A 26,110-nucleotide genomic window follows, 5' to 3' on the forward strand; every position below is an offset into this window, starting at 1 on the left:
TGTGGCTGCTATATAATTGATGACTGGTAGATTTCAACTCTGGGTACAGGAGCTAATTGAGCAAATAGGAAAAAGGGGGTAAATCCAGTGTCTTAAAAATGTTAAACTTTATTTGTAGAAAAATTACAAGCATAACAAAAACAGGTTTCGGACGCAAACTTAGTTGGAATCCTTCTACTAATAAAGAATTGAAGATTTATTTAAGATGCTGGATTTATACCGTTATTTTCTATTTGTTAGTGGATAGCACAGATCTCATAGAGGCAACCCACAGAGACTACACGTTTAGCCGTCAAGAGTGAAGAATCAACTAGAGGTTTATTTTGCACTGCATAGGGGCACATGAGATTAACCAATTCCTTTTCTATTGCAGCTCTCCATTTTAAGTTCTCTTAAAATGTTTTAGAAGGGTTTTTACTGGGATCATTACTTTAATGACCTACCATTAGGATAGTCCTCTGATGGCTAACCTCCAGCACTCTAGCTGGGGTAAAACTACAACTCCCAAGGTGCACACTTGCTTGGCTGTTCTCAGTACTCCACAAAAATGAATGGAGCATGCGGGGAGTTGTAGTTTCACTACAGCTGGAGTGTCGGAGGTTAGCCATCACTGGGATAGTCTATCAGTGTTTGATCAGGGAAGTTGCTACCTCTGGTCAGCCTAATGAAAGGGCCATTAAAGGGGTGATCCAATCCTTATAAAGACCCCTAGAATGCCCAGGTGTCTCTTCTAAAGCATACTTACCTGCTTCCCAGCACCTTCGTCCCTCCGGATCTTTGCATGGTTGTCGCTGCATCTCCTTGTCGCACGGATAAAATTGTCTGGTGACGAGGGAGGGGGCGATGCAAGGGAGGCTGGTCAACGCCGTGGTCTGCTATTGGCTGCTCCTCCTCCCGTCGCTGGATATTTTGATCTTTGCAACGAGGAGATGCAGTGGCGGCTGTGCAGGGGCCAGGAAGCAGGTATGTATGTTCTAGAGGAGGTGCCTGGGCATTCTAAGAGTCATTATAGGGATTGGATAAACCCTTTAAAGAGACTGGATGTGTATTACTATGTAAAGCTGCATGTACCGATGATGGCCCATTCCACAGTTGTTATAGTCCCCCAAAAATGTATTTTTTGCTTCGTAGTTTTGGCTTAAAGGGGTTCTCCAGGAATTAAGAAAATGAAAATGCTTCAACATTACTTCATTTTAATTATTTTCCAAAATACCTTACATTAGTTATAATGGCTCATTTTTTCTAGGGAGCAATCATTAGGAAAAACAAATTGGCCACTGTCCTATTAGTACACACAAAACCTGTCCAAATCACACAACAGAACAAGTTACTTCACAACACTGAGGTAAAGAGCTGCCTAATCCTCCTCTCTGCTCTGCTTGTCAGGAATTATCATCCTGAATATAGTTTAATATGGTCATCAGCTGAATCTCTGTATGGATGGAGTTTATGAGCAGATGTGGCTATTGAGCAGCAGGACTTGTATGCAGTCTCCATTACCACAGCCTCACATTACCACAGTCTGTCCTGTCCATCCTCTCTGTACTTCATGACTCATCTGTATTCAGGATTATAATCCCTGACAAGTGCGAGAGGAGGATGAGGCAGCTCTTTACCTCAGTGTTGTGAAGTAACTTATCCTCCTATGTGATTAGGACAGGCTTTTTGTGCACTAATAGGACAGAGGCCATTTTGTTTCTCCTAGTCTTTGCTCCCTAGACAAAACAAGCCATTATAACTAATGAAAGGTATTTGGGAATATATTTATAATAAAGTAATATTTACGTATTTTCATTTTATTAATTCCCGAAGAACCCTTTTAAGCTCCCGTTATCTAGGACGACAGAGCAGCAGATTGTTGGGAAAGTAGCATTCTTTCCCGACAATCTGCTGCTCGGTGGTGGAGGAGACAGCTGCATTTAAATGCAACAATCTCCTCCAGTGTATGGAGAGGAGCAATAGCTAATACCATTGCTCTTCCCCATACTGAATCGTTGTTTGCCAGCAGGAAATTGTTTTTACAGAGTACAATCTGCTGCCGCAAACTATATTTTTAGTGTACGCACAAAGGATCGGATTATCCAATGAACAAGCATTTTGCGTGTTCATCAGGTAATTGGTGGTACATTTACCCCACCAGATAATCACTAATTAGCTCTCCTATGAATGCTTGTTAGTGATTATCTTTAAGATTCCAGGCCCATGTAAAGGACCCTTTACCTTGCTATACCTGATATCTTCCTCTCTTGATGCATCTTACTACCTTCAAAGTTGTTATGTGTATAATCGGTCAAAGTGTAAAGATGCCCATACACATTAAATAATAAGCTGGGTGATGATTGAACAGCCATTAAAGAAACCATTATCTAGTGACTGATCAATACGCTGATGCAGTCATGCATATTTTTGTCTGTATTGGCCATTACAGCTGTTCAAACTGGCCATACATGCTCAGTGACATTGGGTGCAGGACGTCTTTTACAGTGGAACATTATTTCACAGAGAGAGCATTTGCGTAACGCCCAACTCTACCACAAACAGTTAATTCCTAGCCACTGTAGGATGAATATTTTAAACATGGACAACTTTCTTGTCAGATGCTAACTTTTTGTAAGCTTGCTAAAATGACTGTTTATTGTTAAATTTCACCCAAAGAATGATCACTGAAATTGTCTGTTTTGATTAACTTTAGACGTTTGTGAAATGGCACCTTAAGGTAGCATATCTGGTTATTAATAGGGTCCATTTTTATTAGTTTTATTAGTATTATACTTTTTTGTTAAATGTATATCGACCTGTGAATATTTTATGAATAAATACTATTTCTCCTCTATGTCTTTTACAATTATATATACTGCATAACTGATTGTTTAATGGCTCAACATGCTGGGACTCAACTACTTCTCAGTGTTGTTCATAGTGCTCCATTAAAGGTTTAGAAGTGAATGTATAATAAAGTATTAATTTTTACACATTTAGTGCTGGCAGGGTAAAAAAATAAACTTCAATCTGTATGTTAATGTTACAGTGTACATGTAGGGTAGAGAATATTAGTAACTCTAAGATGTTTTCTTGCAGAATGTTGACAAGTGGTCCTTTGATGTATTTGCACTAAATGATGCTAGTGGCGATCATGCACTTAAATTCATATTTTATGAATTACTCACGCGTTATGATTTGATCAACCGCTTCAAGGTGAGTGGCTTCAAATATACTTTTCTTTCTGAATCCATACTAGTAAACACTGGTTAGACACAATGCTTAAAGGAAACAGGTCACCAGAAAATACAGTACAATCCTCAGGCAGCGTGTTATAAATCAGAAGGAGCTGAGCAGATTGATATTTAGTTTTGTGTGAAACTTATTCACTTAGTTCTCTGCTCTTTCTAAGCTCAGTTTGCCATGTGCGCAAAACTATGGGGGTCCTTTACTAATATAAAATATTCCTAAATTAGGCGTATTTTAGGTGCAGATTAAACTTTTCACCGCTCACGCCAGGTATACATTTGTGGGCGCGGGCGGGGAAGGGCCAGTAGCCCCTTCTCATTTATCATTTTCTATGCCTGGTCATTTTCTATGCCTGGCGCTGGAGTTGTGGAGAGTGCTGAGCCTCTTCATAACTTGGGTGGATCCTCTGCCAGCTATGGGGGATTAATAAAACCGTTGTCTTAATAAATGTGTCGCTATATATCAATCGGCTCAGCTCCTCCTGCTCTATAATAGATTACACTCCATTTTCTGGTGACAGGTTCCATTTAAAGCCAACATGCAGTTTCAAAAATATTTTACACACATTTGCACTTTATAATAGACCTAATGACTCAAAACTGGCCAAAGCCTTTATCTTTAAAACAGTGCTGATAAACATAATAAACCATTGCCAGTTGTCTTTTTTAGATTTTAAAAAGAGAAATGTGTGTTTTTCAGTTATTGACATATAATTATATTATTATCCAAGGTAAACACTGTTGTTTCTTTTATATTTTAATTTGTCCCCTTACCACAAAAACTAGAACTTTCCCCAATATTGTTTCTTACAATACGAATAGAGAAGCTGGGCCTTCCTTTTTCATATTAACATTTTCCTTCCCAACCTAGCCCTTCTACAATTATTGGGGAGAACCTTAAAGTGGAGTTACATGGAGGCTTTTCATAGTATGACTAGTAGGACAACTGCAGTCCACAGGAGATCGCTGAGCTGAATGAATCTCAAAGTTGCTCCGGTCTATAGATACAGCCAATTAAAATTAGAATGTTGTAATGTAAATATTTTCTACTAAGCTCTAGCCAAGAACCCATTGCCCTTCCCTTCTTCTCCAGATATCTATAGATTTGTCAGTGCTTAAACTCTTGGTTAAATTAATTGTATGTTTTCATTGTTGACATCATATGCAATGTGGACTGTTGTTAGTACTGTTGAGGTGAATAATGTATTTGCTTTATATGGTAATATTTTTGATACTTAATTTTTTGTCTTCATGAGTTATATTTGAAAAGGTTAATAAAGAGTAAATCGTTAAAGCATAGACATTTATATGACATGATTTCCTTTTCATAGCAAGTATAGCATGGGTCATGGGATGACATGTATTTATCTTTATAATATAAAAACATTGTTAAATAGTATAAAAAAACTAAGTAAGTTGTGGACATCATTACTCTTTGTATATACAAGATAACAGTTTAAAGCCTGAAAGTTTGATGTATAATTTTAAGAGTTATGGTTTTAATATGGGTTGTCAAATGATCATTTTAATTCATATCACATTTATACAAATGCAATATACAGTCAGATACCTGGAGGGCTGCCTTTTATGTGTTTATGACAACTCGTTCTATGACCGTATATCTCCAACGCATTAACTAGTTGATTAAATATAAATGTAGCAGAATTACAAGTTTAGCCATAGAGCGGTTACATTTATATTAAAACTTTAAGTTGTTCCAAAAACTGTATTACACTTCAGTGCATGTCTTCTTTAAACTGAATTTCCACTTTACAGGATAAGGATTCTTTACAACATTTATATAGCATTATTACAGTATTCACTTCTTCATGAATCTCTAGTCAAGAGCTGAAAAAGAGACAAATACAGATTATAGTAAATTTAGCTCTTATTTAAAGATAATTTTCAATCAAAACATAACATTTTCTGTTATATCTACGTAGCATAAATATCTACTTTTTGCTAACTGCTTCTTTTACAGAGAGTAATAACATTTTTCTACTCATATGCTGCAGTAATTTTAAGTTGGATCCCCACGGATAGGAATTCAATATTTGATCCTCAAAATATGAAACATATTGGAAACATATTAATTAAAGCACAATTGCAGCATAATTTGCAAGCAGATTGGTGATGGTCTGTAAAGAGTAAAATCCCCAGTAGATATCTGCAGCATGAATTGACATGCTCTGGATTTAAAATTTGCAACACAGCAGAATTATTATTTTTTTAGCAAATCATGTATGAGACTTCTTAAAGGGGGTGTCCAGGATTAGAAAAACCACACCTATCCATAGACTGTGTCTGGTATTACATCTCAGCTCTATTGAAATGAATAGGACTGCATACAATATATAGGTGTGGTGCTATTTTTGGAAGAAAGCAGCCATGTTTTTCTAATCCTGGACAACTCCTTTAAAATCTATCATGAACATTATGCATGCCAATTCATAATATACATTATTATTTTTAAAGGTGGCATATAAAGCAACAAACAAAACACAAGGCCACATCCTTGAAATAAATAAAATTCACAAATACACCAAAGCCTCAAGACAAATGCAGCAACTGAAAAAAAAAAAATAATATTAACAAAGTAGGAAAGTAAACCCATGGAATCTATTTAAGAGAAAATGCACAGACCTCTAAATGAAGAAGAGTTGAATAGCACCACATAAAAATGGAAGCTGGCCTCCCCTAGTGACTTCTGCTCCCGATAAGTTTTGCAAGCTTCATCTGGGGATGTTTTAATTACACCCACGTTTTGGTATAGGCCTTTTTTTATTATTAGATTGCCCGTTCAAGGAGTTGTGTATATTTATTTCTGACTATGTCTTCTGGTTCCATCACCGAATGTTTTGCTGGCCATAATGAAGTGGCAGTGTGAACTGTTGGGATCTGAGGCTTTAAACAAAAAAAAATATTTTGATTTTTTTGTGCTGGCACTGCCATTACTTTAATGAGTTAGTGATTCTAATTAAATAGCTAGTTATTAGTTTCGGTGGGTTTAATGGAAATCTCTCACTAGGATCTTAGACTCTTACATGAGTAGCACTGCAGGTAAGGAGTCCATATCACTATTTGCTATTTTTTCTACTGCCCCTCCGGTCATCCCAACATCAGCATTCTTGGTGGCCATGGCCAACATCCATTTTATGTAGTGCTTCTCATCCTTTTATCGCTTCTTGATTTAGATGATGTCTGTGCATTATCTCTTCAATAGTTTGTATGGGTTAACATTTGTAATTTGCTGATGATATTCAGTTGCTGAATTAGTTTTGAGCCCTTGGTGTATTTGTGATGTTATTATCTGCACATCCTTACATATAATGTACTAGCCACTTTCCTTTGTGTTTTGTGCACCAAGTGTCCCTCTCTTTTCTCTTTTTATATGTTGTTTTATGTGGATTTTTTTAAATAATGAAGTAATTATATTTTGGATTAATAAAGCTTCAAAATTCTTTTTATTGAATTGTATAAAATAAAATAACAAGTACAGACATACCATATAACATTGTAGATAGTCATTGAAATGTTATAGAGAATATTATCAGATCAGCAAATGATATGTTTTTATGCTTGACTTTTGTCCTGCATTTTTTTCATTATAGGTGGTTTACTGCGTTATTAGCTACAACTACTACTGTTTGTCTAAATGCACCTGCACCAAATCAAATAATACAGCAGACACAGACGATGAGTTATGAGTCCTCTGTATTTGTGACAGGAGTGCTCCCACTCTTACCAGTGACTGAGGGCTGTTGCATATCTGTATGTATACATGTCAGTCATTAATAACTGGTAGTATGGTAGAGCGAGAGGTGCTCTATTCATAAATACTGAAGACTTTTGGTGAATATATAACTTAAAGGGAACCTGTCATGTTGTGCATGGTGTCTGTGTGGCAGGCGCAGCACTATGAAGTGCCTTTTGCACTGTGGCATTAGAATAATTTTGATATCTCTGACTTTTAGTCTAACCAGACAGTCTATTACTCTATAATTCCTCTAGCACCGTTCTATGGAAACAGTAGGTTTAAAGAGCACACCAAATGCTTCAAAATAACTTATTTATTAACTTCAACTATTCTTCATATATTACTGCCGCCTCCGCAGAAGATAGTCCATGTACAAAACACATATTGAATAAAGTATCACAAAATGGCGGTATGCATAAGATGGCGGTTCAACTGTTCAATCTTGTCATTCAACATAACATGGTGGATATATTTCTCTCTTGAGTATCTGTACTCTCACTTTAAGTTATTTAAGCACTTTATGATCTCTCTAAGAGGTATAATTGAGGTCTAACTAATAGTTCACTTGCTGAATTTGGTCGCAATTTGCAGTATGTAGTTAGCAGTGACTATTAGCAGATTGGTTGAGTATGATCTGGTATGGTTGCATGCAATTTGGATTGCAATATGGAATTTGAATTTGGACTGTGAACTTTGTAGTTTGCAATTGGTGGAACTGTAAGTAAACACACATATAACTGATTCAGTATACAGTTCTAATCACAATATTAACAGTAGGGACATTATATAACAGTTTTAAATACCTATTTTGGCCTCTCTGCTTCCATAAAACACATCTCTTAGTGGAGTGAATGTCTGTTCAGCATCTCTCCTCTGGTGTAATGAATTTAGGGAAATTTCCTACACAGGCTGTGTATGAGGCTGTAAACAAAAAATTCAAGTGGAAGGGGTATGTATATCAAAATATCACTTTATTCTCAAATAATAATTACGGGAAAAGACAGGATGGAAAACAGTATACAGAGAGCCATAGGGCCGTACACAAAAATGGAATCATGTACAATCATGCAATTAAGCATGGATAACCCACAGGTACAGATAATATTGGCACATGGATGATCGGGATCCTGTGTACAAGCATATGGGAAATTGCAACTAAGTGAGTGAACAGCCCACCATAAGACTGAATCCCATATTACAATAACAAGGGGACTACCGATCATACATGAACCTCACATCAGCAAGGAAAATATAAATATATATACACTTGCAAGGATCCAGTATAGGTAGTATAATAGATAAGATCACTATATATCATTATAAAACCCCCCACAACTAGTGATGTGGATCTAGTGTGGATGCCAGCTGGAGCCAAACGTGAGCACGCCCAGTAATATAATACTAAACGAAAACCGTACCTGAGGACATGGTAACCATAAGTGTGAGCCCTTAGAGCGCAAACCTCGACGCGCGTTTCGCCTGAACGGCTCCTGACGAAGCCGTTCAGGCGAAACGCGCGTCGAGGTTTGCGCTCTAAGGGCTCACACTTATGGTTACCATGTCCTCAGGTACGGTTTTCGTTTAGTATTATATTACTGGGCGTGCTCACGTTTGGCTCCAGCTGGCATCCACACTAGATCCACATCACTAGTTGTGGGGGGTTTTATAATGATATATAGTGATCTTATCTATTATACTACCTATACTGGATCCTTGCAAGTGTATATATATTTATATTTTCCTTGCTGATGTGAGGTTCATGTATGATCGGTAGTCCCCTTGTTATTGTAATATGGGATTCAGTCTTATGGTGGGCTGTTCACTCACTTAGTTGCAATTTCCCATATGCTTGTACACAGGATCCCGATCATCCATGTGCCAATATTATCTGTACCTGTGGGTTATCCATGCTTAATTGCATGATTGTACATGATTCCATTTTTGTGTACGGCCCTATGGCTCTCTGTATACTGTTTTCCATCCTGTCTTTTCCCGTAATTATTATTTGAGAATAAAGTGATATTTTGATATACATACCCCTTCCACTTGAATTTTTTGTTTATAGATTGGATGATATCAAGTGATGTGTTCTGTTTAGACTAGACAGAGAGGTTTTTTCTTTTGTAGGTTTAATGTGTATGAGGCTGGCTGTGATTGGTCAAAACTCTTGCTGTGTGTGAGGCTGGCTGTAGTTGGTCAATACTCCTGCCAAGCAACAACAGTTTAACTCTATGCTTTCTGTTGTTTCTGCTGTGTCATTGAGCTTACCTTACATTATATAATGAATTTTAAAGGCATATTCTCTTTTCTGCTTCTGTGAACACAAAATATAACAGTTATATGACATCCAAACATGAAGTCACTGTAAATAACTCTACTTTTGTCTTTAACACACAAACATAGGAACTGTATTAAGGTTATGAGCTGCAGGCAGTATGTTATAAAGCAAGAGGAGCTGAGCAGATTGATATACAATTTTATTGGGAAAGATTCAGTATAACTTTGAAGTCAAGAAGGCGGTCCTATCAGTGATTGACAGATCAGATCTCTGTATTCACAGTCATAAAGAGAAGGTTGTCACTGATAGGACCACCTCCCTGACTTCAAAGCCCATAATGAGCAGGAATATAAATTAATAAATGACCATTTGTATTGAATCTTTCCCTACAAAACTATATATCAGTCTGCTCATCTCCTCCTGCTCTACAAGATTGTCCCTGTAGCTTACATTGCATTTTCTGATAACACTTCAGAATAAGCTGCCATGTGTGTATACTAAACATTATATGACTTGTATCTGGCATTTTTTTTTGCAGTTTCATCCTTTGTAGGCTATATATCTGAGCTGGTGGTAGGAGACTAGCTACCCTCCATTTACTAACATGGAGACATCAGATTCTGCTTTCTCTCACTCAGAATTTGTGATGAATGAACAGGGTTCGGCCTGCTGTGTCTGAACCCAGTTAGTTCTTGTACATAAGTCATATTACCTAGGAATCATTAGCTCCATACTTGCATATAATGTATGGCATCTGATGAGGCTCTTCTAAGATGGTGCTAGGTAACACAAGACTTTATTTATCTTATGCATACACCGCTATTGTACAGTAAGTAACAACACATGCGTTAATGTATTAAATTATAAAAACTGAACCCGAGTTTCTTTATTACTATTTATTGTTTGCATCAATGAATACGGGTTCAAATTCATAATGTAATAAATTAATGCATGCGCCGTTACTTACAGACAAATGAAGTCTCGCATTACCTGCCACCCTCTTGGAAGAGCCTCATCAGAGACCATACATTATATGCAGCTACAGAGCTACTGATTCCTTAGCAATATGACTTATGTACAGGAACAAACCAGATTTGGACGTAGCTGGCCAAACCAAGTTCGCTCATAACTACTAAGAATCAGTCAGAAGCACCATATAGCACATTGGAGAGAAACACTGAACTGCAAAGATGTGAATAAAGCACTTGGAGTGAGATTAAGGCTACTTTCACACTAGCGTTCGATCGGATCCGTTCTAAACGGATCCGATCATAATAATGCAGACGGAGGCTCCGTTCAGAACGGATCCGTCTGCATTATATTGGCATATAAAAGCTAAGTGTGAAAATAGCCTCGGACGGATCCGTCCAGACTTTCAATGTAAAGTCAATGGGGGACGGATCCGCTTGAAGATTGAGCCATATTGTGGCATCTTCAAACGGATCCGTCCCCATTGACTTACATTGTAAGTCTGGACGGATCCGCACGCCTCCGCACGGCCAGGCGGACACCCGAACGCTGCAAGCAGCGTTCAGCTGTCCGCCTGTCCGTGCGGAGGCGAGCGGAGCGGAGGCTGAACGCCGCCAGACTGATGCAGTCTGAGCGGATCCGCATCCATTCAGACTGCATCAGGGCTGGACGAAAGCGTTCGGGTCCGCTCGTGAGCCCCTTCAAACGGAGCTCACGAGCGGACAGGCGAACGCTAGTGTGAAAGTAGCCTAACACGTACATGTGTCACACACTGGCCAGTACAAATAATTTTTAGACATGTCAGTGAGGACTTGGGAAGAAGTATACAGAATTATTTATTACTTAGTTTGTCCTGCTGTGAGACCTTGAACTGTCCTGGCTGAGAATGGAGAATCATAATGCCAGAGCAAAAGAAGATTTTACTGCCACATTAAGAAGCTTTATTAGTCTGGAGTATAATGATGGCACAGACACATGATGATCCCAGATAAGTTGTGTCTGCTTTTTCAGATCTTTTACCATTGAAAAAAAGAACATATGGTGCATGGTATACAGTATTTAGCATGGGTCCTTTGGATTATGCAGGTCACTGTATAGCTGCACACTGGCATTTGTTAGAGGCATAAATCTCCCGATGTATACCTCTCACATACACTACAAACACAGTGTGAGTTAACCCTAAGATGAAAAGGACAGACTACAGTCAGGTCCATAATATTGGGACAATGACACAATTCTAAAATGTTGGGCTCTATACACCACCACAATGGATTTGAAATTAAAGCAAGATGTGCTTTAACTGCAGAATGTCAGCTTTAATTTGAGGGCATTTACTTCCAAATCAGGTGAACGGTGTAGGAATTACAACAGTTTGCATATGTGCCTCCCACTTGTTAAGGGACCAAAATTAATGGGACAAATGGCTTCTCAGCTTTTCTATGGCCAGGTGTGTGTTATTCCCAATTACAATGAGCAGATGAAAGGTCCAGAGTTCATTTCAAGTCTGCTATTTGCATTTGGAATCTGTTGCTGTCAATTCTCAATATGAGAGCCAAAGAGCTGTCACTATCAGTGAATCAAGCCTTTATTAGGCTGAAAAAAACAAAACAAACCCATCAGAGAAATAGCAAAAACATTAGGCATGGTGAAAACCACTGTTTGGGACATTCTTTGGAAGAAGGAACGCACTGGTGAGCTCAGCAACACAAAAAGACCCGGAAGACCACGGAAAACAACTGTGATGGATGACCGAATAATTTTTTCCCTGGTGAACAAAACACCCTTCACAACAGTCGGCCAGATCAAGAACATTCTCCAGGAGGTAGGTGTATGTGTGTCAAAGTTAACAATCAAGAGAAGACTTCACCAGGGTGAATACAGAGGGTTCACCACAAGATGTAAACCATTGGTGAGCCTCAAAAACAGGAAGGCCAGATTAGAATTTGCCAAACATCTAAAAAAGCCTTCACAGTTCTGGAACAACATCCTATGGACAGATGAGACCAATATCAACTTGTACCAGAGTGATGGGAAGAGAAGAGTATGGAGAAGAAAAGAAACTGCTCATGATCCTAAGCATACCACCTCATCAGTGAAGCGTGGTGGCAGTCTCATGGCATGGGCATGTATGGCTGCCAATGGAACTGGTTCTCTTGTATTTATTGATGATGTGACTGGTGACAAAGGTAGCAGGATGAATTCTGAATTGTTTCGGGCAATATTATCTGCCCCGTTTCAGCCAAATGCTTTAGAATTCATTGGACGGCGCTTCACAATGCAGATGGACAATGACCCAAAGCATACTGCAAAAGCAACCAAATAGTTTTTTAAGGGAAAGAAGTGGAAAGTTATGCAATGGCCAAGACAATCACATGACCTGAATCACATTGAGCATGTATTTCACTAACTAAAGACAAAACTGAAGGGAAAATTCCCCAAGAACAAGCAGGAACTGAAGACAGTTAGAGTAGAGGCCTGGCAGAGCATCACCAGGGATGAAACCCAGCGTCTGGTGATGTCTATGCATTCCAGACATCAGGCTGTAATTGACTGCAAAGGATTTGCAACCAAGAATTAAAAAGTGAAAGTTTGATTTATGATTATTATTATGATTATTATTATTATGCCCCATTACTTTTGGTTCCTTAACAAGTGGCAGGCACATATGCAAACTGTTGTAATTCCTACACCATCCACCTGATTTGGATGTAACTACCCTCAAATTAAAGCTGACATCCTGCAGTTAAAGCACATCATTTATTAAATTATAAATCCATTGTGGTGGTGTATAGAGCCAAAAATGTTAGAATTGTGTTGATGTCCCAATATTTATGGACCTGACTGTAGAATCAAATCAAAAAAGTTGTGACTGACAAGAACAAAACTGAAGACAGACAAAATAACCAGTGGGAAAAACAGAACCAGAGGACAAAATCAAGTTATAAATGTTGATCATAACAATACTCTCAGTCTAGAATCAAGGCATCAATCACCATTGTATTCTGGCAATTAATGCAGAAAATTATATCATTGAGATATACCAGTCACCATATCAATGGGGAATGACCAGGGGGGGTTGTAAAAAGTTCATGATGCATTGCTGATAATGTCATAAAATAGCTACTAAGGACAGACCATTGGAATTTAGATGTATAGTACATGACATATGTGCAGTAAAGTTTGTAAAGCTAAAAAAAAAGACATCTAGTTCAGTCTATTATGCTGCCAAGTCGATCCAGAGGAATATAAATAAAACAATTGAGGTTGAAGCTAATTTTCCTCATTTGAGGGGAAAAAAATGTTTTCTCGACTCCAATCAGGCAAGGCAATCAGAATAACTCCCTTCCTCTAATATCTTCCTTTAAGTATATTTATTTTAATCATGAAGCCAGAAAGTTAAGTAGATAATACAGGTCCTTCTAAAAAAATTAGCATATTGTGATAAAGTTCATTATTTTCTGTAATGTACTGATAAACATTAGACTTTCATATATTTTAGATTCATTACACACAACTGAAGTAGCTCAAGCCTTTTATTGTTTTAATATTGATGATTTTGGCATACAGCTCATGAAAACCCAAAATTCCTATCTAAAAAAATTAGCATATTTCATCCGACCAATAAAAGAAAAGTGTTTTTAATACAAAAAAAGTCAACCTTCACATAAATAATGTTCAGTTATGCACTCAATACTTGGTCGGGAATCCTTTTGCAGAAATTACTGCTTCAATGCGGCGTGGCATGGAGGCAATCAGCCTGTGGCACTGCTGAGGTGTTATGGAGGCCCAGGATGCTTCGATAGCGGCCTTAAGCTCATCCAGAGTGTTGGGTCTTGCGTCTCTCAACTTTCTCTTCCCAATATCCCACAGATTCTCTATGGGGTTCAGGTCAGGAGAGTTGGCAGGCCAATTGAGCACAGTAATACCATGGTCAGTAAACCATTTACCAGTGGTTTTGGCACTGTGAGCAGGTGCCAGGTCGTGCTGAAAAATGAAATCTTCATCTCCATAAAGCTTTTCAGCAGATGGAAGCATGAAGTGCTCCAAAATCTCCTGATAGCTAGCTGCATTGACCCTGCCCTTGATAAAACACAGTGGACCAACACCAGCAGCTGACATGGCACCCCAGACCATCACTGACTGTGGGTACTTTACACTGGACTTCAGGCATTTTGGCATTTCCCTCTCCCCAGTCTTCCTCCAGACTCTGGCACCTTGATTTCCGAATAACATGCAAAATTTGCTTTCATCCGAAAAAAGTACTTTGGACCACTGAGCAACAGTCCAGTGCTGCTTCTCTGTAGCCCAGGTCAGGCGCTTCTGCCGCCGTTTCTGGTTCAAAAGTGGCTTGACCTGGGGAATGCGGCACCTGTAGCCCATTTCCTGCACACGCCTGTGCACGGTGGCTCTGGATGTTTCTACTCCAGACTCAGTCCACTGCTTCCGCAGGTCCTCCAAGGTCTGGAATCGGTCATTCTCCACAATCTTCCTCAGGGTCCGGTCACCTCTTCTCATTGTGCAGCGTTTTCTGCCACACTTTTTCCTTCCCACAGACTTCCCACTGAGGTGCCTTGATACAGCACTCTGGGAACAGCCTATTCGTTCAGAAATTTCTTTCTGTGTCTTACCCTCTTGCTTGAGGGTGTCAATGATGGTCTTCTGGACAGCAGTCAGGTCGGCAGTCTTACCCATGATTGCCGTTTTGAGTAATGAACCAGGCTGGGAGCTTTTAAAAGCCTCAGGAATCTTTTGCAGGTGTTTAGAGTTAATTAGTTGATTCAGATGATTAGGTTAATAGCTTGTTTAGAGAACCTTTTCATGATATGCAAATTTTTTTAGATAGGAATTTGGGGTTTTCATGAGCTGTATGCCAAAATCATCAATATTAAAACAATAAAAGGCTTGAACTACTTCAGTTGTGTGTAATGAATCTAAAATATATGAAAGTCTAATGTTTATCAGTACATTACAGAAAATAATGAACTTTATCACAATATGCAATTTTTTTTAGAAGGACCTGTATAATCATTACCCTAATAGTTGGCTACACTCGATCAATTCAATGAACTTTATTCATATTATATTGTGCTTGGATTGAATACATTTTAATACACTAATTGTACAAGCTAAACTGCAAGCTTGTGCATAATAAAATATAGAATTTCATGTTGAACACATTGTACAATATTTAAGTACCGTATTTTTTGCCATATAAGACACACTTTTTTCCCCCCAAAAGTGGCGGTGTATCAGCTGAGAGGGTGGAGGGGCTGGGGGCCAGCATCTGCTTTTATAATGACAGCGGGGCCGGTGAAGTGACTGTATTCTACTACACAGGCACTGCTCACTGTATAGAATCTGGCTACTACGTCACACGCCTGTGCCGCCCACTTTATGAATGAAGCAGGCGGCGTGGGCACATGACGTAGTGACTCACGCTGCCTGCGCCCGTCGTCCCGGCCTGCCTCCTTCCTCCTCTCTGCTACCGAGAGCTTGTAGTTGTAAGTATAGAGGCTATGATTACCCGATTATATACATAACAATTAACTATTACAGATACGATTCTATACAGTGAGCGGTGCCCGTGTAGTAGAATACAGTCACTGCACTGGCCCCGCTGTCATTATAAAAGCAGATGCGATCCCCACCCCCTGTATTGAGGGTCATTCACAATACAGGGACACTGTTATGGAGGGGATCTGTGGAGGACACATAGCATAAGATGCTATATATGTGTCATACACAGATCCCCATAACAGTGCCATCCAGAAACCCCAATAAGAGCCAACCACAGATCCCCATAGCAGTGTCTCCCACAGATCCCCCATAACAGTGTCACCCACAGATCTCCCATAACAGTGCGTCACCCACAGATCCCCCATAACATTGCATCACCCACAGATCCCCCATAACAGTGCGTCACCCACAGATCCCCCATAACAGTGCGCCATCCACAGACCACAATTAGTTCAAAACCCACCAAAAGCACACCTTTGGGTTCAAAATATAGATTTTTATTATTCTCCTCCTCAAAAACCTAGGTGCGTCTTATGGGCCGGTGCGTCTTATAGGGCGAAAAATTCGGTACCTTGAATTACAAGTATTATGTTTTAATCCTATTTTTTGTATAGCTCTATATGCTATTATTATATCTCATAGTACTTTCATGCCAATCTATATTAAAATGATACTCTTTTTCCTGGGTAATATATAGCTTCTGCACAGTTTTGTAATATTTCAATCACTGTCAATTAAAATCTCTAGTCTATAACCCACAAATAATATCTAGGTGTTTAACCCCTTAATGACCTTAAAGGGCCTTTTTTTCCTGCATGGTGATTTAATGGCCCTAACTTTCATGTTTCTTGGGCTACCAAATTTTTTTGCAATGTGTTTTTTGTAACACTGTTACTGTTTATGGACATCCTTTTAAGAGATAGCTTATTTTCTTTTTTTAGTTTTAATTGGAATAAACTGTAGAAAAAAGTGATAAAATGTACAGTATATTTCTTCATTTATAAGGCTTTATTTTTAACCTTATAATGACCTAGTGCCATACATCTAGGGTGTTTAATGCTGGGCTTTAATCTGGAAAGCCTGAGGAGAAGAAAGAAGCAGTGTATTAACTTATTCTTCTTTCTTCTGTAAATAATTCTCAATGAGCGCTATGCAGTGAATATAAGTAGCAGCTGTGCCATTTCCTCTATTAGACCTGGTGATCATGTGAACTCCGGAAGTCTCACTTATACGTAGCAGGGCTGTGTCCCTCAGAGGTCTTTTAATAATCTCTTCGGGGATGTAGTAGGTGACAAAAATATGTTAAAAAATATGTAAAGAAAAAGTATATAATAATTTAGAAATAAAGGAGAAAATGGCCATGTCAAACAAAACATTTGCCATAATCACCCTGTGCGCACAAAAGGACACATGTTATCAATTTCCTCCTGCGGCCATGTCCAGGGAGGATGGGTACAGCCCTGTAGACCTTAAACTTCTGAATTATAAGTGCAACTGTATTAACAGGACCATCAAGCTGTTTGGAGATGGTCTTATAGCCTTTACCTTTAACGTGTTTGGCTATAATTTTCTTTCTAATCTTGTGAGACAACTCTCTCCTTAGCTTTTCAAGGGGTACCATTATTTTTGTCCAGGCCAGTTTCATAATTTATTATTATTATTTTATTATTCTGTTGAACCACAATTCAAAACCAGTGTCTGATTTATATTAATTGATTTTCAGCAACATTTTATTTTTTATTTTGTCAGTTATGAATTACTTCAGTGACCATTTTGGTTTTTTCTTTCTTTAACAGAAGGGTACCAACAATTTTGTCCACATGCATAACTAAATATATTTCTTACTTGCTTTATCACCATATTTTCCTGTTGTAGGGGCTTCAGGGGACCTAAGGGAAGTTTTTATTTCAATGTAAATCTGTTTTCACACCCTTCTGTAGCACAAAGCTGCTTGCCTGCTTCTACAGTTGCAAGAAAAAGTATGTGAACCCTTTGGAATGATATGGATTTCTGCACAAATTGGTCATAAAATGTGATCTGACCTTTATCTAAGTCACAACAATAGACAATCACAGTCTGCTTAAACTAATAACACACACACAATTAAATGTTACCATGTTTTTATTGAACACACCATGTAAATATTCACAGTGCAGGTGGAAAAAGTATGTGAACCCTTGGATTTAATAACTGGTTGAACCTCCTTTGGCAGCAATAATTTCAACCTAACATTTCCTGTAGTTGCAGATCAGATGTGCACAACGGTCAGGAGTAATTAGTGACTATTCCTCAGTACAAAACTGTTTCAGTTCAGCAATATTCTTGGGATGTTCGGTGTGAATCGCTTTCTTGAGGTCATGCCACAGCATCTCAATCGGGTTGAGGTCAGGACTCTGACTGGGCCACTCCAGAAGGCGTATTTTATTCTGTTTAAGCCATTCTGTTGTTGATTTACTTCTATGCTTTGGGTTGTTGTCCTGTTGCAACATCCATCTTCTGTTAAGCCTCAGCTGGTGGACAGATGGCCTTAAGTTCTCCTGCAAAATGTCTTGATAAACTTGGGAATTCATTTTTCCTTTGATGATAGCACTTTGTCCAGCCCTGACGCAGCAAAGCAGCCCCAAACCATGATGCCCCCACCACCATACTTTACAGTTGGGATGAGGTTTTGATGTTGGTGTGCTGTGCCTCTTTTTCTCCACACATAGTGTTGTGTGTTTCTTCCAAACAATTCAATTTTGGTTTCATCTGTCCACAGAATATTTTACCAGTACTGCTGTGGAACATCCAGGTGCTCTTGTGCAAACTGTAAACGTGCAGCAATGTTTTTTTTGGACAGCAGTGGCTTCCTCTGTGGTATCCTCCCATGAAATCCATTCTTGTTTAGTGTTTTACTTATAGTAGATTCTCTAACAGGGATGTTAGCATATGCCAGAGACTTTTGTAAGTCTTTAGCTGACATGCTAGGATTCTAATTCACCTCATTGAGCAGTCTGTGCTGTGCTCTTGCAGTCATCTTTACAGGACGGCCACTCCTAGGGAGAGTAGCAGCAGTGCTGTACTTTCTCCATTTATAGACAATATGTCTTACCATGGACTGATGAACAGCAAGGCTTTTGGAGATACTTTTATAACCCTTTCTAGCTTCATGCAAGTCAACAATTCTTAATCGTAGGTCGTCTGAGAGCTCTTTTGTGCAAGGCATCATTCACATCAGACAATGCTTCTTGTGAAAAGCAAACCCAGAGCTGGTGTGTGTTTTTTATAGGGCAGGGCAGCTGTAACCAACACCTCCAATCTCATCTCATTGATTGGACTCCAGTTGGCTGACACCCCACTCCAATTAGCTCTTGGAGATGTCATTAGTTTAGGGGTTCACATGCTTTTTCTACCTGCACTGTGAATGTTTACATGATGTGTTCAATAAAAACATGGTAACATTTAATTATTTGTGTGTTATTAGTTTAAGCAGACTGTGCTTGTCTATTGTTATGACTTAGATGAAGATCAGATCACATTTCATGACCAATTTGTGCAGAAATCCATATCATTCCAAAGGGTTCACATACTTTTTCTTGCAACTGTATACAGTCTGATATATAAAATTAGTACAAGAGGGTGGAGTTGAGGTGCAGTTTTTGTACGGTTACCATTCAATAAACATTCCATGTATCCGATTAGCATGCAGGGTAGAGCAATTCCCCATATTGTGATGCCAATCGGACTAAGGGAAAACAGATTTACATTCAGATAAGAAACTTATTGGACACTGCTTCTATTTCTGAATTTTTTGAACTGTCCAATTTAAATATAATATGTATATTAAGTAGTGGGTTTAGTTTCAGAATGCACCACTAATTCATAATGCACCGCTAACCATGAAGAAATTGCATCATTATCATATGAATATGTGAGAAAGTGCATGCACTGTATTTCCTCTGCTTTTAAGATATACCCATGAGGCTTCATTAATAACTTCACACTTGCTATCTTAGGGTACTTTCACACTTGCGGTGTTTGATTCCGGCAGGCAGTTCCGTTGCCTGAACTGCCTGCCTGATCAGGCAAACTGTATGCAAACGCATGTAATTTTTTCTGACTGATCAGGAATTTTTCAGACTGATCAGGATCCTGATCAGTCTGAAAAATGCCTGATCAGTCAGAAAAATGCATTGCAATACCGGATCAGTTTTTCCGGTGTCATCAGACAAAACGGATCAGGTATTTATTTTTTCTCATCTTTAAAGGTCTGCGCATGCGCAGACCGGAATGACAGATCCGGCATTCTGGTATTTTGAATGCCGGATCCGGCACTAATACATTCCTATGGGAAAAAAATGCCGGATCCGGCATTCAGGCGAGTCTTCAGTTTTTTTCGCTGGAGATAAAACCGTAGCATGCTACGGTTTTCTCTTTTGCCTGATCAGTCAAAATGACTGAACTGAAGACATCCTGATGCATCCTGAACGGATTACTCTCCATTCAGAATGCATGGGGATAAAACTGATCAGTTATTTTCCGGTATAGAGCCCCTGTGACGGAACTCTATGCCGGAAAAGAAAAACACTAATGTGAAAGTACCTTAGTCATATATTTAATTAGATTGTAAGCTCAATGAGCAGGAACCATGAAGAACATAATAAAGAAAGGTATGTACTTTATATCAATATATTTTGTATTAATGATTTTACTGTTAGTATCTGTCATTGTTCTATGCACTTATGTTTCATATTAAACTATATTGTTTGCAGAAAGTGATACCATTTAGTGGATCAAAATAAATCCTGCATGGGTGCAGCTGCACATATGGTTTACAGGAATCTGGGCAATGTGGTCCTGGCAATCTGTGTGCAGCATCATCCGTGTCTTTTTGATTCATTGAAAGGTTTCACATTTTGCAACCAATTTGTGATTACCATTAGCTGTAGATTATTAGGTCCTCATAGGAGAGATGCACGTGTCCATTTCTTCATTTGACTAGAAGAAATATTGATGAACCACCCTTCTTCCAGTCTGCGTCTCTGAAAGCCTGAATTACTTAATTGAGGCTATCTGTGTAGCCTGCTCTTATGACCCGGCTACCCATGTAACCCTTTTACAGTAGTTCAGATCAGAACCCTGGACAGCGCAACTCTCAACAGCAAGCAGTACCTAAGCTTCAGAAATCTTGTTTACTGGAGACCCCATATAGAGAAATGTACTAATTGGTTCTGTGTTTTAGTAACATATTACGGGGCAGATGCCAGATTTGTAGTATAGATTAGTATTGGTAGCATCTGACATCATATGCTTGCTTGGTGTTATTCTTTTATACAGTACAGTATGTTCTCTGTTTTTATCTTTATTACTTGCATGATTGTATTTATTTGAATACTATAGAGGAATGTTTAATATTTTATACATAGAATTCATTGATTGTTATTAAATCATTTAATAATAATAGTAATAATAATAAGTTGGTTTACAGGAGGCAACATGCTACAAAATATTTTTAAAGGGGCTGTCTGCTTTTTTTTATATTGATGACCTATCCTGAGGATAGGTGATCAAATATTACAGTACAGTTAAAATATTTATGTCCAGAGCCTTTACCAGTCAGTGTATGAGCCACTCTTACATGGGTGCTGGAGGCATAGCAGCTGCTATAGGGCTCATCTACAATGTCAGGAGAAATTAGTGACCATTCTGGATGGTGAAAAGAAAGAGTGGGAAGAGAAATGGAAAATTCAGGGCAATGGTGTGTAGACGTAACAGATTATAAGCTTTTTTAGTTCTGAGCCTCCTTGACAATTATGCAAAAGATGCTAATAATGAATCTAGGTAACTAACTTGCAAATACACAAATACATCACTTAACACACTAAGTACATAGCATACATTGTAGGTTTTATATGTTTATACTGTAGGTCGGAGCCACTTTCCACATGATCCCATCAAATATTTAAATCTATTCGTTTTAATATAATTCAGATAATAACTGATAACCTACTTTAAATAGAAGACAACAATTACACATTTTAGGGCTCTTTCACACTCGCATTCTTTTGTTCCGGCATAGAGTTCCGTCGTCTGGGCTCTATGCCGGAAGACTCCTGATCAGGATTATCCCCATGCATTCTGAATGGAGTGAAATCCGTTCAGGATGCATCAGGATGTCTTCAGTTCAGGACCGGAACGTTTTTTGGCCAGAGAAAATACCGCAGCATGCTGCGCTTTTTGCTCCGGACAAAAATCCTGAACACTTGCCGCAAGGCCGGATCCGGAATTAATGCCCATTGAAAGGCATTAATCCGGATCCGTCCTTAAGCTAAACATCGTTTCGGCACATTGCCGGATCGGACGTTTAGCTTTTTCAATGGTTACCATGGCTGCCAGGACGCTAAAGTCCTGGCAGCCATGGTAAAGTGTAGTGGGGAGCGGGGGAGCAGTATACTTACCATCCGTGCGGCTCCCGGGGCGCTTCAGAGTGACGTCAGGATGATGAAGTGATCGCATGTACACGTCATCCATGCGCATGGGGCGCTCTGACGTCATTCTGGAGCGCCCCAGGAGCCGCACGGACGGTAAGTATACTGCTCCCCCGCTACCCACGACTACTATGGCAACCAGGACTTTAATAGCGTCCTGGCTGCCATAGTAACACTGAACACATTTTGAAGACGGATCCGTCTTCAAATGCTTTCAGTTCACTTGCGTTTTTTCCGGATCCGGCGTGTAATTCTGGCAAATGGAGTACACGACGGATCCGGACAACGCAAGTGTGAAAGAGGCCTAAATAGAGTAATGTTGCTTGTCATTCTCCATAGTTAAAGGGACTTTTTTTTTGCAGTTTTGACCAACTGCTGACAGTGCTAGGTTTGGGGTAAGGTAGACCTTTTACAGAGTTATTATCATTTATATTTAATATACAGTAAATTCCGTAGTGTGAATATGAACTTTCTTTCCTCTATGTTTTGCTCCTGTAAGTGCCCAGGTTGTAGTGCTTCCCTGTACAGAGCTGTCTACTATCTGAATTTAGTTGCCTCATAGCCCCTTCCCTCTGTTCTAAATTACAGCTATAGTGATCATTGCAAAGGTGCGATGTTCACATTACAAACCCGGTCTTTCTAGTTGAGGCTGCTTTCACACTAGCGTTCGGGTTTCCGTTCGTGAGCTCCGTTTGAAGGAGCTCACGAGCGGACCCGAACGCAGCCGTCCAGCCCTGATGCAGTCTGAATGGAGGCGGATCCGCTCAGACTGCATCAGTCTGGCGGCGTTCAGCCTCCGCTCCGCTCGCCTCCGCACGGACAGGCGGACAGCTGAACGCTGCTTGCAGCGTTCGGGTGTCCGCCTGGCCGTGCGGAGGCGTGCGGATCCGTCCAGACTTACAATGTAAGTCAATGGGGACGGATCCGTTTGAAGATGCCACAATGTGGCTCAATCTTCAAGCGGATCCGTCCCCCATTGACTTTACATTGAAAGTCTGGACGGATCCGTCCCAGGCTATTTTCACACTTAGCTTTTTTTAGCTAATATAATGCAGACGGATCCGTTCTGAACGGAGCCTCCGTCTGCATTATTATGGGCGGATCCGTTCAGAACGGATCCGCCCGAACGCTAGTGTGAAAGTAGCCTTAATTGGCTATTGTGAATCTTGTGCAGTGGCGCCTTGATGTAGGGATGATCGTTAATATTCTAATCGCTAATTTTTTTAGCGAATATCAGCACTTAGAGAATTCGCGAAGATGTAGAATATAGTGCTATATCTTCGTAATCACGAATATTGTAGATTTTTTTCATCAGTACCTTCACTGCTTCTTGCTTGTGGGCCAATGAGAAGGCTGCAATATCTTTGTCTGAGCTTAGCAACAGACCTAGCAACCAATAGGAAAGTTACCTACCTCTTACTATATAAGAACCTCCCCAGCAGCCATTTTCGGCAGTTTTTTGCAGATCTGAGAGAGAGAGAGAGCAGTGTCATTGCTGTGCTCTGTGTTTTGCTGAGTCATCTGGATCCTTATTCAATTACATTAGATAGTTAGCTCATATATATAATACAGATTGTTAGTGGGAGATAGTCAGTGTAGGTTATATCCTGATTTAGTGTAGCTGATAGCTTCCAGTGCAGGGTGTTAGGTAGTGTGATAGGAATTACTGTTCTGTGCATTTTCTCCAGTCTCAGGAAACCTCTAGCAGCTTGAAAAATGTAGCAAAAGTAAGCCACATCTGTATTGCACGTGCAATACGCGCATATAACATTGCTGATTTTCGCAATCAAGAAAATAATGACTGGAGATCACTAATTCTAGACTTTGCGAATTTATGGTGAATATTAGGCAAAAAATTCATGAAATATTGCGAAAACGATTGACCATGCTGCTCATCACTATTCAAAAATTAGTATGTGTATCTATATCACAATAGCCTTTTTACTCCTGATGAAAAGGAGGATTTGTCTCCCAGAAATGCATCAAGTGTTCAATAAAAGCTGTCCTCAACATTTAGAAATCCAACCATTACATCTTTTGGACAGTTTTTTTTATTTCCACCTGAAAGTGACCTTGGTTTGAGAGGTACGGGAAGAAAATCTGAGTTACCGTACCTTAGCCACTATACCCTAGCCTATCCCACCTCTCATAATAGACTAAGTAAATAGACTTGGCAGCAAATTACCATTGTTTTTTATTACTAATCCAAGCTCCCCTAGTTTCCTCCACTTTATATAGAGAATTGCCGATGCATGTTCCTGTCACCATATCCACAATCTATAAAGTCCCTTATTGAAACTGACCCTGCACACGTTGTCATTCTCTATGCCTAGTATTGAAGCTGAAATGGTGTTGAGCTTCAGAAGCAGAAACAGCACCATCCTTGCCAATGTGCTGTGTCTTGATCTGCAGATCTTAACAAAGTATTGTATAGTTATTGTAGGGGCCACCGGTATGTAGACCAGTACGATCAAATATTGCCTTGACTTACCAGATAGGAATATGCCATATTTGAGGATAGGCCATGTCTAAAATGGGTAGCTAAGCTCGGTTTATTAGGTACCAAAATAGATCCATCATTAAAGTGAATATGTTACCACCTATAATTATGAAAACTGTCAGAGGTAAATCATAATGTGACACTGATTTTGAATATGTCTTTTTTTCAGTTAAACTCACCTGCATTCCCCCACAATTTGCTTGCAAAACTTCAGAGCTGTATATTTCAATCTACTAGCGGCTGGTGTATGTCAAAACAGATATGTGAGCCTCAGTACTGCTTATTTGTGTAACAGGACTGTTGAGCTTCTGCATATCATCACAGGGGGTAGTGATAAGGTGACTTTTATAAAAGTAATCACATCTTCATAGTCAGGGCTCTCACAGCTATACAACAGTGGTATCAGCTGGGGTGCCAAAATGTGGTCAACCAGTGACCTCCCTAGCCAACTGTATACATAGGCATCTAGGTGTAGTACACCTGATTAAAATGCTGTTTTTCTTTGATGAAAAGCACTATTCCAGACTTATGATACTTTATTTTAACATGCAAATTGAGCCTTTGGTACAATGAGTACATCAGATGAACCGCAACTGTGTGTCTATGCAGTTTGCTGGTGACAGTGTCCCTTTAATGGTGTAATCTAACAACTTTTGGACAACAGTCTGACCATTAGTTCAGAGATTGCTCTACTGTTAGACAGAAGGCCATTCTTCCCTGTGTCATTAACTTGCTGTGAACTACAAGATGACATAATCATTCCCTCCTGGCAGCGTTTATGTTTTCACCATGCTCTGAATCATTTTCCTCTGAATGCTTCGCTCTTATGAGTATATTACTTCCACCTTATTTAAGAAACCAGGAGTTAAGTGATATAGTTGGTGAGTCCCTACAATGATTAGCTGCACAATTATAAAAGTCCCCTGATTAACAATAACTGTCTATCTTTGTGTACTGTGTGCAGAATCTCCAGTGTATTTCTATGAGATATATCTTCACAGTCATCTCCCAGACTCCTGCCTGTAGGAACTGAAAGGGACACAACCATCACAAGCTGCATCGCTTGTGATGGAGTGAGATAGAAATACACTGGAGTGAGATAGGGGATAGCAATTCTTAGTCACTGAACTGTGTGATGGAACTCTAGAGACATACAGGGAAAGGTGGGTTATATTACGGGAACCATATGCTAGTGGAGGAAAGAATCAAGATGGTAGACAATTTGTAAATATCACATAAACTAAATCAGGTATATGAAAGACATACACAAGAGTTTCTACATTATTCTCTAATAATAACCTATGCTACTCTATAAAAGTAAAACATGGTTAACTTCATAAACAGAATGTTTAGGACATGATAATTATGACTAAAAAATCCTACTGGTGTGAGTTG

General features: G+C 39.3%; 1 protein-coding gene across 4 annotated transcripts in view; it reads left to right on the forward strand.

Moving 5' to 3' along the window:
• The window catches only part of PDE1C (phosphodiesterase 1C), a 1,393,842-nt gene that overhangs the window by 983,835 nt on the left and 383,897 nt on the right, over positions 1-26,110 (forward strand). For all 4 annotated transcript variants that reach the window (XM_044293926.1, XM_044293925.1, XM_044293928.1 and 1 more), the window contains one exon: positions 3,079-3,195. In XM_044293926.1, the coding sequence (XP_044149861.1) occupies positions 3,079-3,195 (117 nt within the window). The remainder of the gene's footprint in view (positions 1-3,078; positions 3,196-26,110) is intronic.

Source organism: Bufo gargarizans, chromosome 5, assembly GCF_014858855.1.
Source record: "Bufo gargarizans isolate SCDJY-AF-19 chromosome 5, ASM1485885v1, whole genome shotgun sequence".
Taxonomy (NCBI): Eukaryota; Metazoa; Chordata; class Amphibia; order Anura; family Bufonidae; genus Bufo; species Bufo gargarizans.